This window comes from Peromyscus californicus, unplaced genomic scaffold (assembly GCF_007827085.1).
Source record: "Peromyscus californicus insignis strain IS unplaced genomic scaffold, ASM782708v3 Scaffold_4__1_contigs__length_199733344, whole genome shotgun sequence".
Classification (NCBI taxonomy): domain Eukaryota; kingdom Metazoa; phylum Chordata; class Mammalia; order Rodentia; family Cricetidae; genus Peromyscus; species Peromyscus californicus.
In genome coordinates this window covers 43464018-43481118 of record NW_026294562.1, presented here as the reverse complement: position 1 = coordinate 43481118, position 17101 = coordinate 43464018, and the positions used below count along the sequence as shown (strand labels likewise).

Sequence of the window (17101 nt, the reverse complement as noted above, 5' to 3'; positions counted from 1 at the left end):
TAAATGAGGGGTGCTAGGAAAGTGACTGAGCAATGGTTTTAAGAGGTAATATAAGGAGATCTTAGAAGTCATTGCATGTTTGCCTAAGCCCAAAGGAGGCATTAAACAACTACCTTCTAGAATGAAATGACTTTGGGGTGTGAACAGAGGGCAAGTGTTTGCCAGATTTCCTTTCTCTCTGGTCTGTGGAGAGAGATGCCTGTGGTATCTTTCCCCTTTCAGCACATTCAGCACTGTATTTGGGAAGTGCCATGGTTATTACAATTTGTGGAAGCTTCAGCACGATGCACACCCTGATTCCACTGTGCAGCCTTAACCTTAGCAAATTCATGTCTGGCTGAGGCTCTATTGAGCAATATCTGTGAGCACCTCCAGGGCCTTGTGCTTCGGGGAGGATTCCCCAGAAAACTGTGCTTTGATCCCAGATGATTTGCTGAGGGGGCTGGCTGGCTGCAGTGGTGGATCAGATGTCGACTGTCTGGCTTGATGCCCAGCCACGTGACATTGGATATGTGACCTAACCCCTTTTCTGTGAAGGGATTGATAGTCATGCCCACCTCACAGAACTATGATGCAGTGAAAGAAAACAGTATGAGTAGAACCTTCCTGTAATGCTTTGCTCATAGCGAGCACTCTATGGCAGGACTTTCAGGCTGATTATAATTGTGTTTCTTATTATCTCATTTTTAAGAATGTTGGCTAATGGCCCCACAGGTAAAACAGTCACCAGGCCTCCACTCAGACCTTGCACAGAGGAAGCTGCAATAGTAAGAATTTGTTTTATGTGTCAGAATGACTGAAAAGCTACATTGAATTAATGCAGCCAGTGGTCTAGGAATATAATTAAAATACGCTTCACAGGACACCGTGTTTTAGAAAATGAGCCCCTGTAAAAAGCAAGAGGGCCATTTCAGGCGACCAGGTTATTTGTCTAACAGGTTTCTATTGTAGTGTACCACCTGTTGCTGTGAATAGTGGCTGGATTCTATTGTATCCATTCGATGCGTCTGCAGCTAATGGAACTTAATGAGTCTCCATTACCACTGCTCAGACTGTACTGTTTTTGAATTAGATGAAACAGGGCACTGGATGGAGACGTTCCAATTAAGCATATTTGGAAGGAAATATACATATACTTTGTGCTCTTTCCTACACCGTCCTTGCCAGTTCGAACATTTTAGGTTTCAGAAGGTCAGCAAGCGTGCTTTAAGCCACCGGTGAGTTACAGAAGTTGGATTTTATACAGAATTAGCCAGAAAGGGTTCTGCTCCTATAGAATACAATGAAAATGAAAAACACCACCTGCTTTATTTGTTAAGTTCCCATCTACACCGCTCTCAGAAAGAAGGGGTGGGAGGTCACACAAATCCTGTGCTTTAGATGTGTTCTAGAGGCAGGAAACTGAGCACTGTTTTGAGTGGTGCTTGCTAAGACCTGAGTACCCTTCTTTCTGTGGAGTGATCCTCCTTCTCCCAGCCCCAAGTAAGAATGGGACTATTTTCAAGACTGCAGATGACCATATCAGCTATGAAATCACTGCTTATATTTCCTCCCTTGTTGGTTTTCAGTTTCATCTCATTATCACAGACTTTCATTTTATGTGCATAAATGCTTTGTCTGCATGTATCTATGTATAGCTCATGTGTGTCTGATGTCCAAGGAGGTCAGTAGAGAGGGCATTGGATCACCTGGAACTGGAGTTACAGACAGTTGTGAACTATCATGTAGATGCTGGGAACTGAACCTGGGTCCTCTGCAAGAGCAGTTAGTGCTCTTTAACTGTTGATCCATTTCTCCAGTTGCAAAAATATTCTTTTAAAAAAGTGTGTATTTTGATTTTATGCATATGTATGTGTGCCTGCAGAGGCCAGAAGAGAGAGAGTGTCAGATCCCCTGGAACTGGAGTTACAGATGGTTGTAAGCTGCCATTGAACATGGGCCCTCTCTGGAAGAGCAGCCAGTGTTCTTAAGCACTGAGCCATCTCTCCAACTCCACATGAAGTATTCTTTATTTAATATTTTAGTTGTTACTATTTTCATTTTTTCTTGTTTTTCGAGACAGGGTTTCTCTGTGTAGGACTATTCTGGAACTCGCTCTGTAGATCAGGCTAGCCTCGAACTTGGAGATCTGCCTGTCTCTGCCTCTCGAGTTAGTTTTTATTTCTTTAAATAGAAAATTATATGACAAATTTTAAAATATATAAGACAGAACATAAGACATTCACAGCCTTGTTCCCACCAGCAGAAATAGCCAAAGACAGTTAACTATCAACAATGTAATTGTTACTTTTAATGATTGTATATAATTCTGTCTTCTCTTGTAAGGAACATTTGTCATTTTAACATAATGAAATTGCAGCTTCCTTAAAAGTTGTAAGTAGTTTTAAAAATGTTACAATATAGAGGAAATCATTATCATTTTGCTTTCATCTCTTATTACCAAATGACTTTTCCTATTTACCATTTTCTCTTACCTTTCTTATTTTGTATTTGGGGGATTATCTCCTCATGTCATTTATTCCTTAATGATTTACAAAGGCAATTTGGTTTATTAAGGGATATAAATGTTAGAATACTAATTTTCCAATTTTTATTAATAGAATATTGGGGGCTTATAGTTTCAAAGGGTAAGATCATGTTCATCAAGGCAGGGAGCATTACGCTAGAGTAGTAGTCAAGAACTTGAATCCTTATCCAGTAGGGAGCAGAGGCGGGGGGAGGGGAAGAATGAGAACAAACTGGAAAATGACATGGGCTTTTGAAACCCCACCAAAAAGATCACACCTCCTAATCCTTCCCAAACAATTCCACTATCCAGGAATCAAGTATTCAATTATATGAGCCTATGGGAGCCATTTTTAAGTCAACCACCACATTGTACTCTCTGTTCCCCATAGGCTAATAGCAATATTATACTGCAAAATGCACTCAGTTCAACTTCCAAAGTCCCTACAGTCTTTCATAGTGTCAACACAGTTTAAAAATGCCAAGTTTCTTCTAAGATGCGGGTAATCTCTTAACTGTAACCCTCTGTGAAGTCAAAAGCAAATTATATACTTCCAACATACCATGGTGTATACAAATTTCTAAATGGTCTTATTAAATAAAAAACACGGAGCCAAATATAGGGGTGAAAGCCTTAGATCAGGGAAATAGGGAAAGCCACCAGCCTACCTCACCTCACCAATTCTGCAGCTTCCAAATATGCATTACTCCTTTCTATTCACACCTCTATTGACTTGCTGTTCTGCCCTCTCATTGGCTGTCTGAGCCCAGCTACCTCACTTCCTCTCCTACACAGCTCTGTCACTTTCTGTCTGTCTATACAGATCTCCAGGCCTCTGTGGTTGGTACTGGGATTGAAGGCATGTGTCACCACACTTGGCTCTGTTCCCTAGTGTGGCCTTGAACACACAGAGATCCTGCCTGCTAAGTGGTAGGATTAAGGGTGTGTGCTGCCTGACTTCTTTGTTTACTTAAAATGGCTGGTCTTTCCCCCCTGATCTCCAAGCAAGCTTTTTTTATTAATGCACAAATAAAATATCAACACATTTCAGCAAAAATAAAATATCACCACACAATGGCTCAGAAGATACATTACCATGCCAAAAGGGAGGAAATGGGGCATAGTGAGGAAATACTGGACCAAAGCAACATCAACATTTAGTAGGGAAAACTCCAAATACTGTAGTTTCATGTCTGATGTCAGAGCTTAGATGGCTCTTCCAGCTTTGCTGACTACAACATACTTTTCTCTCTCGGGCTGGATCCATTCCCTGTCTACAGCTCTCCTTGGTAGATAGCCCATAGCTCTGGCATTTCCAGTGCCTTGGGGTCTCCAACACAATGCAGGCTTTACTTTCACAGTTTCATGCAATGGCTGACCTATCTGGGCTTCCCTGCAGGGACTCCCCTGCACATGCCTGGCCTCAGCAGCTTTCTTTAACTGTGGAAGAAGAATCTACAACCCTTTACTCATGTATTCTTCATGACTTTAAAGCCAGGGCCATGTGACCTATGCTGCCAAGTTCTGTTGCCTGCTTGAGATGGAGCCTCTCCCGCCTTGAATTATATTTGCATACATTTTGATTTGTTGATACTTTCCTTTGTTTCATAAACTTTCCTTTCTATATGTTGGAAGCTTAGCTGGATGAGGTTTTTCCTTGAGGACACCATTCCCTTTCTTTTTTTCTACATCAGGCCTGTCATCTCTCAGAACAACCCTTGGCTCTATCACTAAATTTACTGATGCTCTTTTTCTCTTCAAACTGTACATTTTGTATTTTTTTTGCCCTGTTTGCGCTTTTTTTTTTTTTAAATTGTAGACCCTCATAAGAGTAGCATAGTAATAGCCACATAATAGAGTAAAATATTAGGCTGTCTTGATATATCTGCCAAATAAATTAATTCAAAACTCTTCAATTTAGCCTCCAGCAGATTTTTAAGACAAGGACAAGCAGCAGCCCCATTCTTTGCCCAAACTTAAATTGCTGGACCTCCATAGTTGACATTGCTCTTAGCACTATGGTCTTCCAAGCTCCTACTAGGATGATCTCTTAAGTTCTGCTTACAGCTTTCAACTGCTTTTCTAGTCCAAATTCCCAAAGTCTTCCACATTCCTCCCAACCCAACATGGTCAGGGCTATCAGAATAACATCCCACTTCCTGGTACTAACTTCTGTCTTAGTTACTTCTGTATTCTTATGATAAGACACCATGTCCAAAGCAACTTATAGAAAAAAGGGCTTATTGTGTGCTTACAGTTTCTGAGGGTGAGTCCATGACTGTCATGGCAGAGAGCATGGCAGCAGGCAGGCAGGCATGGTGCTGGAGCAGTAGCTGAGAGCTTACATCTTTATCCATAAGTAGACGGCAGAGGGAGGTGGGATCCCACTGGGTGAGAATAAGACCACTACCACAAATTTTGAGTCAAATTTGAAGCAATTAAATACTGGGCAGGATAATGGACACTGGCAAGGTCCATATTGGTGATTCCCAGAGTATGGCACCAAATTACATCAGTCAGGTGCTCACAAAGGCAAAGTCCACAAGGCTACATACGTCCCACCTTCATTCAATCAGGGGAAAGCATGCATCTTGACATATGAATGTATGTACAAGCGTACATTTCTGTCTATGTACCCCCTGCCTACATGTGATCAAGCACATGTGCAACTGGGGCAACCAACCTTGTTTATAGAAGTGAGAACATGTGACTTGTTATCTTACATAAACAACAGCCCCTGGCATTATAGGAAGTTACCTGTCCTTGGGCAAATGGGGCTTACAGGTTAGAGGCATTTTTGTTTTATAGATCTCTTAAGCACAGTAATTTAAACTTAAAACATAATTTTAACTATCACATTCAACCCTTGAATTGTATCCTGAGTCAAATCCTTAACTCTGTAGTAGGTACCTGCTCATATTGGGATCTAATAATCATCAGCTTAATGGCACTCAGATGGGAATTTATGTATCTAGTTAAGGCATTAATGATGCAAGAGCCAACAGCAATCAGCAGAAACAGAAGGGCCAAAGGCCCTATGGTGGCTGACATCAGAGTTACTATCTAGAAGAAGCCTGAAAATGAGAATAGGAAGCATTAATGTCTCTCATTTTGGGTCCTTTTTTTTCTGCAATTTTTTTTTTGGTACAGTAATATTATCTCTAATGATTCCCAAGTGGTTTGCATAGAAACAACATTTTTTTCTTAATATAATAACTTCCTTGTTCTGCATAGAGCAGGTTGAGTGCCCTATTACATTGTAGGACTATTTCAGCTAATGAATCTATTGATAGATCTGGAACTATTTAGCTCTAAAAGGTACTTTTTTGATAATGAACCTGGAGGCCAGCATGACTCCTGCTATGCCAAAAGGCACTATAGGTAGCCATTTTGTCCCCCTTTGCCAGGGAGTTTCCTTTGAACCTAATATTCCAGCCTTTTTTGAGGATAATGGGTGATGTACTCTCTTCTGTAACTACTTCCTGATGAAACTAGGACATTGTTGTCAGGGTCCAGAAAGACTGGAATGCTAGTCAAAGGCCAGAAGGGGATTAGGGCAATGCGGTATTCATCAGATGCACATGGTTAAATGACCCAGCTTAAGAAACAGGGAACTGGCTGGGCGGTGGTGGCGCACGCCTTTAATCCCAGCACTCGGGAGGCAGAGCCAGGCGGATCTCTGTGAGTTCGAGGCCAGCCTGGGCTACCAAGTGAGTTCCAGGAGAGGCGCAAAGCTACACAGAGAAACCCTGTCTCGAAAAACCAAAAAAAAAAAAAAAAAAAAAAAAAAGGAAGAAACAGGGAACAATCACATTGGCTAGACTGGTTCACCATTGGCTTTTAGCAAGTCCAGGGCTCTCCAGTTTTGTAGGACTACCAGGGGTTGGCATGGTGTAGATCACTCTTGGAGCAGTGTGTAGTACTCAGCTGGTTCCTAGATGATGTTTCTTAGCCAAGTGGAAATCTACTGGGACAGATATAGATTAAGGGTAGAAGTTAAAGTTAAGAAACTTAAAGGGAATCTTACATTTGGAACTTCCAATCTCATCGTCCTGGTAGTTGGGGGAGTGGGGGAGTCCCAAGTCTTTGTGAGAGGTGGATCCAAGTCTTCTGACTCCCTTGACTTCCTGAAACTTACATAATTGTTTTTTGTTTATAAAAGAGATAAAAGTTTTAAATATATTAACATTATCATTGTTTGTAATCTGTATTAAAATCTACATTACAGAAAAAGCAGCTAACAGGTGTCTATAAAACAGCTGGAGTAGACTCATGCCTTTGAGTCATAGCAAAAGCTATGGCTTTGGGCTAAAAAATCATGAACGTTCTTTTCTCTTCCCAGAGGGCTGGATATATGGATTGGACAGAGATGTGTTTAGCCCAATGAGAAGGACCTTTAAGTCTATACTTAGAAGACAATCAAAGGAAATTTAAAATCTTGAGCTTGTGATTATGATGTAGTCAGTACTTTACCATCTTATCATAACTCCATTGATCAATGTTAAATCTCTGAACTTTTGAAACCTTAGTATAACAATAGCATAGAGAGGGAAAGAAATCTGAAACATTTCTCATTTTTCACATACCTTAAATAACTTCCTTAGACTTTTATAACTTGCATTTACACATCTTAAAATACTTTTTTTTAGATCTTCACAACTTAAGCTTCAAACCTTTTTATTTCCATCTAATCATTTACCACGAGGCACAAGTAGTTAGTTACTGAGAACAGTCATTGCAAAACAAGTTCTTTTTTCTTTTTTTGAAATAAAAGAATAGTAAAAAGTTACATCTGAGACATGTTTATCCTTTATTATGAAGCCATTAGCAAGGTAAACCTTTCTGCCTTTCTCAGCAGGAGACCTAGTAGCTCTAGAAAAAATCAAGCCTTGATTTTTTACATATAAAATGAAGTAATAAGGTAGCTGCAGTCTTGTGGGAGGAGCTGGTTGCCTGTTGCTGCCAAAGGGACAAAGCTACAGTTAGCTATCAACACCACCAGAGATCTGAGAAGGATAAATTATAGCAGGAAGTATAAACCAAATGGCCTTTGTAGCGATTAAAATGACAGAGACTTACCTGCTACCTGGGAGGCTCCTGCGGTCTCTACAACTGCATTGCAGGGCAGAGGTTGGAGGTTTTTGGTTGTCACACAGGACTGCATTGCAGGGCAGAGGTTGGAGGTTTTTGGTTGTCACACAGGACTGCATTGCAGGGCAGAGGTTGGAGGTTTTTGGCTGTCACACAGGACAGCATTGCAGGGCAGAGGTTGGAGGTTTTTGGCTGTCACACAGGACAGCATTGCATCTCCAGTTGCTGCGCAGGAAAGCATAGGCCTTTGGCTGCCAGTCTCAGAAAGTCTGAGAGCTTTTCTTGTGGACAAAGAACTTGAAAAAATTGGTCTACTTTGACTTAGAGTAGACAGTCAACCGACAGTGTCCACAGTTGGTGCAGGGCCCTGGCAGCTGGGGAGGCATGAGGAAGTTTTTCTCAGTGGTTAGCATCACCACAATCCAGGTCTATGCCCAGTTTGTTTTTGTTTTCTTTGGAGACCTTAGGGTTGTTTCAAGGATCTGGCATTTTTGTCTATCACAGGAAGCTTTTTCCCATTAAACATTTTAAATGCCAGGTTCATCAGATCTCTGAAAAGTTTTGAGTGCCAACGATTAAGTGTACTTGATTCCATTGGGTATGGTGGCACATGCCTTTAATCCTAGCACTTAGAAGGCAGAGGCAGGTGAATCTCTTTGAGTTTGAGGTGAGCCTGGTCTACAAAGTGAGTTCCAGGACAGTCAGGGCTACACAGAGAAACCCTGTCTTGAAAAATAAAACAAACAACAAAACAACAAAAAAGTGTGCCTGATTTCAAATTAAATTTACTTTTTGTTGTTGTTATTACTTGCTTTAGGCTTAACCTTGAAAACATACAAGACGCTAAATACGTCTTATTCCTGTAATTAATTATATTAGTACTTTGCATGATTACAAGTATAGTTCTGAACACATTAAAGAATTTGATCATTTATGACTATTAGCTTGCATATCTTAATCATCTTCAACAGTTTACTATAAGTCAGTGGCTTTTGTAGGATTAAGATTTGCATTTTTATCCCTGCTAGGTTTAGTCTTAAAAAATAACAATTTTTAGCCGGGCGGTGGTGGCGTACGCCTTTAATCCCAGCACTGGGAGGCAGAGCCAGGCAGATCTCTGTGAGTTCGAGGCCAGCCTGGTCTACAAAGCAAGTTCCAGGAAAGGCTCAAAGCTACACAGAGAAACCCTGTTTCAAAAAACCAAAAAAAAAAAAAACCCCAAAAAACAATTTTTGAATTAAAGCCCTTTTAGTATCAAAATAAAACTTTAAATCATATATATAACCCATAGAGAGACTGGCAACATTACCATTACTTTCCTGGTCTTTACATAGTGCACCATTACAGAATATCACAGTTTCTTGTATGACTCAGTTTATCAAAATAGCTAAAGCTTAACAAAATTAGCAAAGACAAAGAAGCTAGACATACATTCTCAAGTTGGTCTCTGCTAGCCTAAGTAGACCTTAGGAAGGAGAGACATTCTATAGACTCTTTGCCAGACTGATTAGATCACTGTCTTTGCTGCATCATATGATAGGAACATCCCAGTTTCTAGTGTTTAGTGTTTGGTGCTCATAGTGGTGGCCCTAACTCATTTATTTATTTTTACTAATCTTTTAAAGATTACATATTAATAAAGACATTACAATGTAATCTGTTTTTTTACAATGTAATCTGTTTTATAAACTTAAAATGTCCCATAGCCTTATAAATTTAAATATTAAAAAAATCTAGTTTTTTTATTTTTTAAATTCTCATTTATTGTGGAAATTTATGACTCTAACAATAATGTTATTTCATCAAAATCCCAGAACTAATTGCAGTTAGGTACAAAACTCTGCTCATAAAAATACCATTGGGACTGAGGATTGACCATTCCTTAGTCAGACTGATGAGAACAGGAGGAAGAAAGTGGTCAGGATGGGAAGGGACCCCAAAGCAGTAATTCCAAGAATGTCACTACTGGAGGCCAGGAATGACAGAAGAGAGTTATGTTTTCTAGTTTCTTGTTATCTCTTCCCCTACTCTGGAAGGTAAAATGAGGAATTGACAGAAAACTAAGGTTTTTGGTAACACTCTGGAATTTCCTTTTAAAAAAGTTTAAGATCTCTCAACTGTGGGCTCCTACAATATAAAAAAATAACTTCAGTATCCTTTCTTTTTTACTTCAAGAGGGGAGCAGGGCACAGCCACAGCCTAGACAAGGCAAAACCAAAACCAAAGTCCAGCAATGCAAGCAACTCCATGCTCAACATCTGGATTCGCTCACCATCTTCCGGGGCTTCTCAGAGGGGCTTGGGTTACATCTCTAGCTCCACCATCAGCAGCACTGTGTCATGTTTCTGGAGCTAAGTGTCCAAAATCAAGGTGTCACAGGACTGCACTCTCTCTGATGTCCCTAGAAAAGAGTCCTTCCTTGCCTTACTAGCTTCTGGTTGCTTGTCAGTGGTAGTAGCTCTTGGCTTTTTGCTATACAACTCTGGTCCCAATGCCATCTTCTCTCAGTGTGTCTTCACATCTTCTTCCTTCTGTGCTTGTCTGTGCTAAGATTCTTCTTCTTCCTCTTCTTCTTGCCTTTGGGGGACATATTTAATGGTTTTGAGATTATAATACAGTTACACAATTTTCTTGTTCCCTTTCCTCCCTCTACCTACTTCCATGTACTTTGCCCCCATCCTCTCTTGCAAATTTGCAGCCTCTTTTTCTTTAATAGACGGGATAATATGGAAAGGGGAAAGCTCAAGAGGTCTCAACCCTAGACAAAGAGCTACAGGCAACTAAGGAAGGCTGAGAACAGGAGAAACAGTCTTCCCTAGTGAAGACCACAACAGACTGAACAGTCAGCCCCTGAATACACACATACAAATAACAGTGTATGGACTGAGAATGACTTTTTTTCTTATATTTGTGTTCCTTGTCTTCAGGTAGGGTTTAGCAAATGACCTAATGTTAACTTGACTACTTTTGTAAAGAACCAAATAAGGGTCTTGGGTTAAAATGTCAACATATGTTTTTTGAAGGAAACAAAACGTCCCCACTAGAGATATTTACAATGATATGTACAGATAAACATTTAGCAATCAAGATTTTATTAGTTTCTTCTCTGTGAATGGAATTGTTATCTCAATCCAATTTATTTGCAGTTTACTCTTAAGCGAGTCTAATGAAGAATGTGCCATATTGATTTTTCATAAATTAATGGCCAGATATCATAACTTTGAGTTCATGCATTCAAAATAATTTTAAAAATTGCCTTATGTCTTTTCTGAATATAGATCTAAAATGGATTTTATTTGGAGTATTAGAAGTATATTTGAACTACGGTGTTGGAGGTGTTTTCTGTCTCAATTGTTTTGATTTTGTTTTAGGATCTCCTCCCACTGGGATTGTCCAATAGAAGGTTTTCCAATGTTTGTCATGCAAAAGAATGAATACATTAGTGACTAACAATGGGCTGATCCATCAGATAATTGCAGTGGTAACCTTCAGGCAGCTTGAAAGTTGGCTCTGAGACATTAGAAAGACATGAGGGCTGGGCATATAGATTTATCATATTCCTCCCTGGGAAGATAGAGGAAATCAAGATCACCTGGGATTAGAATACATACTGTGTTAGAGAGAGAACAGCATAGGAGGTAGGCTTAGCTTTGGGAAGCAGGTAAGATATAGCTGTCACTTATGGCTGGAAGCAAATCAAGAAGAGAGCAAAAACAATTCCAACAGAATAATGTTTTTATTGGTTTTCTTCCTATCTTCACCATTAGGGTTTCAGAGATGTTCTTCCAACTGAAAGAAATGAATGACAAAGTATCTTTTATAAAAGACTCCCTACTCTCCTTGGACAGCCAGGTGGGACACCTCCAGGATCTCTCGGCCCTGACTGTTGACACCCTAAAGGTCCTTTCAGCTGTTGACACATTGCAAGAAGATGAGGTTCGTCTGGCCAACAGAAAGAATTCTACTTGTAGAAAACGTCCCCACAGCTGGACCAATGTCATCTGTGCAAATGTTCTAAGCAGCATGGAGGGCTGTGAAAAGAAGAAATTTCAGTACTATAGCATGCCCCCTTCTTTGCTGCGGAGTCTTGCCAGAAGCCAGCTTCCCCCAAGAGGGCATAACGGTGCCCTCATAGAGATTACACACGGTAAGAGAGAGGCCTCACATGTAAGAGAAGAACAGGAGGAAGAAGAAATTGAATCAAGGACAGTTGCTTCTGGGGTGTCTCATGTCAGACAAGCCCACTCTAAGTATGGCCAGTTTCTCTTGGTCCCATCTTCTGAAAAGCAAGTTCCTTTGCCTTTGGAAAAACCCCCACATATTTTCAGATCATCTGAAGAGGCCCACATAGATGGCTTGGCACTGGAACATATATGCCAACATGATATCACCATCCATCTGCCTGTGCAGACCCCTGCTGCCTCCCACCAAGCATTGGTAGCAGAACACAAGGAACATCATGAGGCAGTCACACAGATGTCAGACAAATATGACAAGGCAGAAGACCCACTCACGCTTAGTGGCATGCCTGCTCCCACGACAACGACTTCTCTTCCTTCCCGAGGCATCAGCATGCAAGCTGGAGGTGGATATGTGAATTGGGCATTTTCAGAAAGTGATGAAACCCGTGTGTTTAGTTTTAAGAAAAAGTGGAAAACTTGCTTGCCCTCCACTAGCAGCAGTGAGTCCATTCCAGGCAGAGAATGCCCCCTGCAGAGCGGAGGCAGGTCTGGACTGGATAACTCAAGACGACTGGCCCAGCGTAGTGAGCGCTCAGTGGTGGCTGGACCATGGACCCAGCCAAGAAGATCTTTTTGGATCAATCCTCTCTGTAAAGACAGACCTCTCATTAGGAGTCGGAGTTTTAGGTTCCACAAGGAGGAGAAACTGAGGAAGATCTGGAAGAACAACAGTAAGGAACAAATGCTTTAATTTTTTCTCACTCATTTTCTTAGTTTTTATTTTTCAAACTTTTCATGCAATGTATTTTGGTCATATTCTCTTTCATCTCCTAACTCCTCTCAGATCTTCCCCTACCCCCACAACGTCATGTTCTTTCTCTCTTCAAAGACAAATAAACAAACAAAAACAAAAAACAAGCAAACAAACCAAAACCAAGCTAGAAACAAAACAAAAAGCACACACACACACACACACACACACACACACACACACACACACACACACACACACACACACATCATGGAGTTGTTTGCATTAGCCAATTACTCCTGACCATGGGACTTGCCCTGCCTGGGGTCCAGTTGATTTAGCCGTGGTACTCCATTAGAGAAAAGTGATCCTTGCCCTGTCTCTCAGCAGCTATTAATTGCAATAGCTTCTTGGTTAAGGGTGGAACTTAGTGTCCACTTCCCCTTCTTACTGGCATTTTTGTCTCGCATGAACTTGTGGAGGTCTTATGCACGCTGTCACAGTCCTTGTGAGTTCATATATGCATCAACCCTGCTTTGTCTGGAAAGCACCGTTTCCTTGGAGTCATCCATCATCTCTATTTACCACAGTCTTTTTTTCCACCTTTTTTTTTCTGTATTGATTCCTGAATCTTGAGGGGTGAGGTGTTATAAAGACATCCATTTATGGCTGGGTTGGGTGAAGAGCAAACATTTTAAAAAGTGTGGTCATTTTCATTGTTACTCTTCTGAAAATGCCTGGGATTATTGAGGATAGCATCATTCTTCTCATTATCCCAGCCCCCTCTTTAAGACAAAATTGTCTCTGTATATGGCCTTCAGCATTCACATGTACACCATTTCTCTTCCAGGCCATTCAAGATCCTCAGAGACAGGGTCAACATGGATCAAAGCAAAACTCCTCACCAAGAACAGGAGTCTGTCCAAGAAGAAGACGAGGACTCAGGGACTCCAGGTGCCAGTAAGTATTCCTCCCTTTGTACTTCAGGGTTTGAGCAACTGAGTTAGTAGCATCTCCCCTTGGCTCCTGTTGTGAACACACAATAACAATGTACAGGGAAGAGTAAAGACATGCATTTTGACTTGTTTATCTCCTCACAAGCTGAAAGCCGGTCAGGTTGTTTCCAGTTTGGGCTAGTCTAAGAGAGCCTGAGTGAACATTTGTGTATAAGTCCTTTCATGAACATTTGTTTTAATTTCTCTTTGGCAAGTCCTTGGGAGAGGGTGAGGAATGCCAGCATCCTGTGCTGTGTAATTGTTAGCAATGCCACCACATGGCTTCCTGTGTCCATGTATGGTTTGTGAGTATACCAGCTGTTCTGCTTCCACATCTGTCTGCATGAAGCTCGGTCTTAATCTCAGGTGCACTGGTGACCCTGTAGTGTGCACCGTTGTGAGGTTAGTGAGTATTGACTCAAGCTCCTAGGAGAACTCCCATGTGTTCATCTGGACTCATCTGTCTGGGCCGTTTATAGAACGTAGAGCTGGATTTGTTTGCTGACTGTGCAGTTGTAAACTCTTGCTGTGCGTTCTAGTCTGTTGCTGGGTGTTTTTGTGACCCCTCTTTCCCACTAGAATGTTACCCCTTTGTTCTCATAACTGTTGTCTGATGTACGGAGATTTATTTTTAAAATTTTGATCAAATATTTGACTTTTTCCTTCTGCAGTTAAAGGTTTGCTTTCCCTTCCTGAACCCAAGATAATCACGAAGACTGCGTTTTGTTTTCAGATAGGATTCCTAATACTTTTAGTTTCAACAGTAGCTCTAAAGCCCATTTTAAGGTAATTTTTGTATATGAGAATAGGAAAGGACTGAATTTTCTCTCTCATATGAATATCAAAAAATTCTGTCATTTTTTGGTAAAAATGTGACTTTTTTTTCTATTGAATTACCTTAACATTTGTCAAAAGCTAATTGACTATACAGACCCACACAGTATGTGTGGCTCTATTTTGGTCTATCTCCATGCCAATACTAAATCTATCTCAACTACCGAAACTTTATAAGTTGTGAAATCATGCATAAAAGAAATCCTTCGTTTTTCAAGAAATGATTTGGCTATTTTATGTTCTTTGCATTTACGTATAAATTTAGTCTCAGATTTTAGTTTTTACACAGAAGCCTTCTGGGATTTGGAACAGAATTGCTCTGAATCTGCATGCCAGTTGTGGAAAAATTGACATCTTATCCATAGTTAGGTGTCTGATCTATTGGAAGTGATATATGTCTAGCTAGAGGTCTTTTTAAACCTTTTCTCAGTAATTCTTTGTAGTTTTTAGAATTCAGGTCTTGAGTATCTCTTGTTACATGTGTATCTAAGAATTGAAAATACATATCAAAGTTTTAAAATTTATTGTAATTTTAGTTACATTAAAACAGTAAATTTCTCTTTCTCTCTCTCTCTCTCTCTCTCTCTCTGTGTGTGTGTGTGTGTGTGTGTGTGTGTGTGTGTGTGTGTGTGTGTATGTGTGTGTATGTGTGTATGTGTAAAGCCTTGGTCTTATATTTCACAATTTTGCCAAACTCACTTTTGCTTTTGGAAGTTTTTTGATGATGTTTTATTTAAGTGATGATAATTGATGATGCTGTTTTAATTCTTAATTTTCAATCTGGACATACTAACTTTTTTTTTGCCTGTTTACACTGGCTAAAACACTTAGTGTTAAAGAGAAGTGATGGAAGTGGGCATCTTTCCATTTATTTTTCTTTGAACTATAATGGAGGCAGAACCAGGGCCTTTGTGTTTTCTTTTATTGCTCCTGGAAAGTGCTTTGTCTTTTGTCTTTAAATATGATATTTGTCAATATTATTGTGCACCAGTTTAGATGATTTTCTTCTTTACCTTGTTAATTGATTTTACAATGTTAGAGTTAAGATTTTGAGCATTAAACCAGCATTACTGGGATAAATGCCACTTGTCCACCTATGTATATTTACATATGATATTAATTTTGTTAGTCTTTTTGCACCTGTGTTGGGGCATTGTCTTTAGTTCCTTTTTTGTCATAGCTTTGGTTTGGGTATCAGAATTATCCCAGGATCATTGTCTACATTGGGTGTATGTTTTCAGTTTTGTTTTTTTTTTGTGAGTTTGTAAAAAGTTGATAATCTTTCAACATTACATATTCAGTTGAATTATCAAATAAAACCACCCTTATGGGAAAGTTTTTAACTACATATTAAGTATCTGTAACAGTCACAGGACTATATAGATGATCAAATTCTTAAGTGGTTTTTTGACCGTTTCTGTATTTAAAGTCTTTATCCATTTTGCTTAATGTTTCCTGTACATCTCTGCTCCTGGTAACTTGGGACATCTCTTCCTTTCTCTTGGTTAGTTGGGCCAAGGGTCTGTGGATCTTATTAATTGGCACAGTGTTATTTCTGATAACTCTTGCTCCCCTGCCCCTCTCTCCAGCTCTGTCTTTGAGACAGGGCATCACTATGTGTTCTGGCTGGCCTGGAACGCATGCTCCTCCCACCTCAGTGCCCCAGAAGCTGGGCTGACAGGTGTGTTCTACCTGCCTCCTTGTGATATTTTCTTGTTGCTGTTTTACTGCTGCATGAAGGACCTGTAGTGACACTGTCTCTTAAATCCTGAGCATTTGAATTTGTGTTTCCTTTCTTTGTTTCATAACTAGTCTGGCTGCAGGTTTTTATCTGTTTTGTTAATTTTTTTCTTTTTGAAAAACAAACTCAATTTTATTGATTTTTCTTTGAGTTCAGTTCTGTTTCCTTTGTTCAGTTTACTTTGGGTTTGACTTGATTTTCTCTTTCTAGTTCAAGTTAGAAAATTTGGCAAGTGATTTGGGAATTTCCAGTATTTAAAAAGAGTATTTTAATTTATTCCCTGGCAATTTCATACAGGTAAATATTTTGACTTTTGTTTTTGAATATAGGCATTCAAGTGCACATAGTCAGGTCCTCCAAACTCCAGTGACAAACTCCAGGGCTGTTTTCATGTTAGGCCAGTGACTTTCAAATATATTGTCAGAATGACTCTATTTTTCAAGAGTTCATCTTTCATGCTCTTCTTGTGTTGTTTTATTTTCTTTTTCATTTACATGTATTTTTTTCTGAATAAACTGTTGCTTAAAAAATACTCGGCGCACGCCTTTAATCCCAGCACTCGGGAGGCAGAGCCAGGCGGATCTCTGTGAGTTCGAGGCCAGCCTGAGCTACCAAGTGAGTCCCAGGAAAGGCGCAAAGCTGCACAGAGAAACCCTGTCTCGAAAAACCAAAAAAAAAAAAAAAAAAAAAAAAAAAAAAAAAAAAAAAAAAAAATACTCAGCGCTCTTTGTTACAATAATAAGAAGCATTGAAGGCTTTTTATTACTATTTAATCTCCTTATTTGTTCTGGGTCTGTTTAACTTGTTGGTCGTTTATTATTGGCTTAACATCAGTGGTTTGCATGAGTCTAGAAATTTGTCTATTTTTGCTATTTTCTACTTAGTGTAGCATAGGTTTTTAAAGTATTCTTTTTTTTAATATTCTGAATTTCTTTGGTGTCTGTTGTAATATTTTCCTGATCACTTTAGCTTCTGTTAAATTGGGTTCTCTCTTTCTTTCTT

General features: G+C 39.7%; 1 protein-coding gene across 1 annotated transcript in view; it reads left to right on the top strand.

Annotated features, from left to right (window-relative positions):
- Trpm6 (transient receptor potential cation channel subfamily M member 6) overlaps window positions 1–17101 on the top strand; it is a 142966-nt gene that overhangs the window by 92925 nt on the left and 32940 nt on the right. The window contains exons 26-27 of the mRNA XM_052713226.1: window positions 11365–12509; window positions 13380–13489. Coding sequence (XP_052569186.1) covers window positions 11365–12509; window positions 13380–13489 — 1255 coding nt within the window. The remainder of the gene's footprint in view (window positions 1–11364; window positions 12510–13379; window positions 13490–17101) is intronic.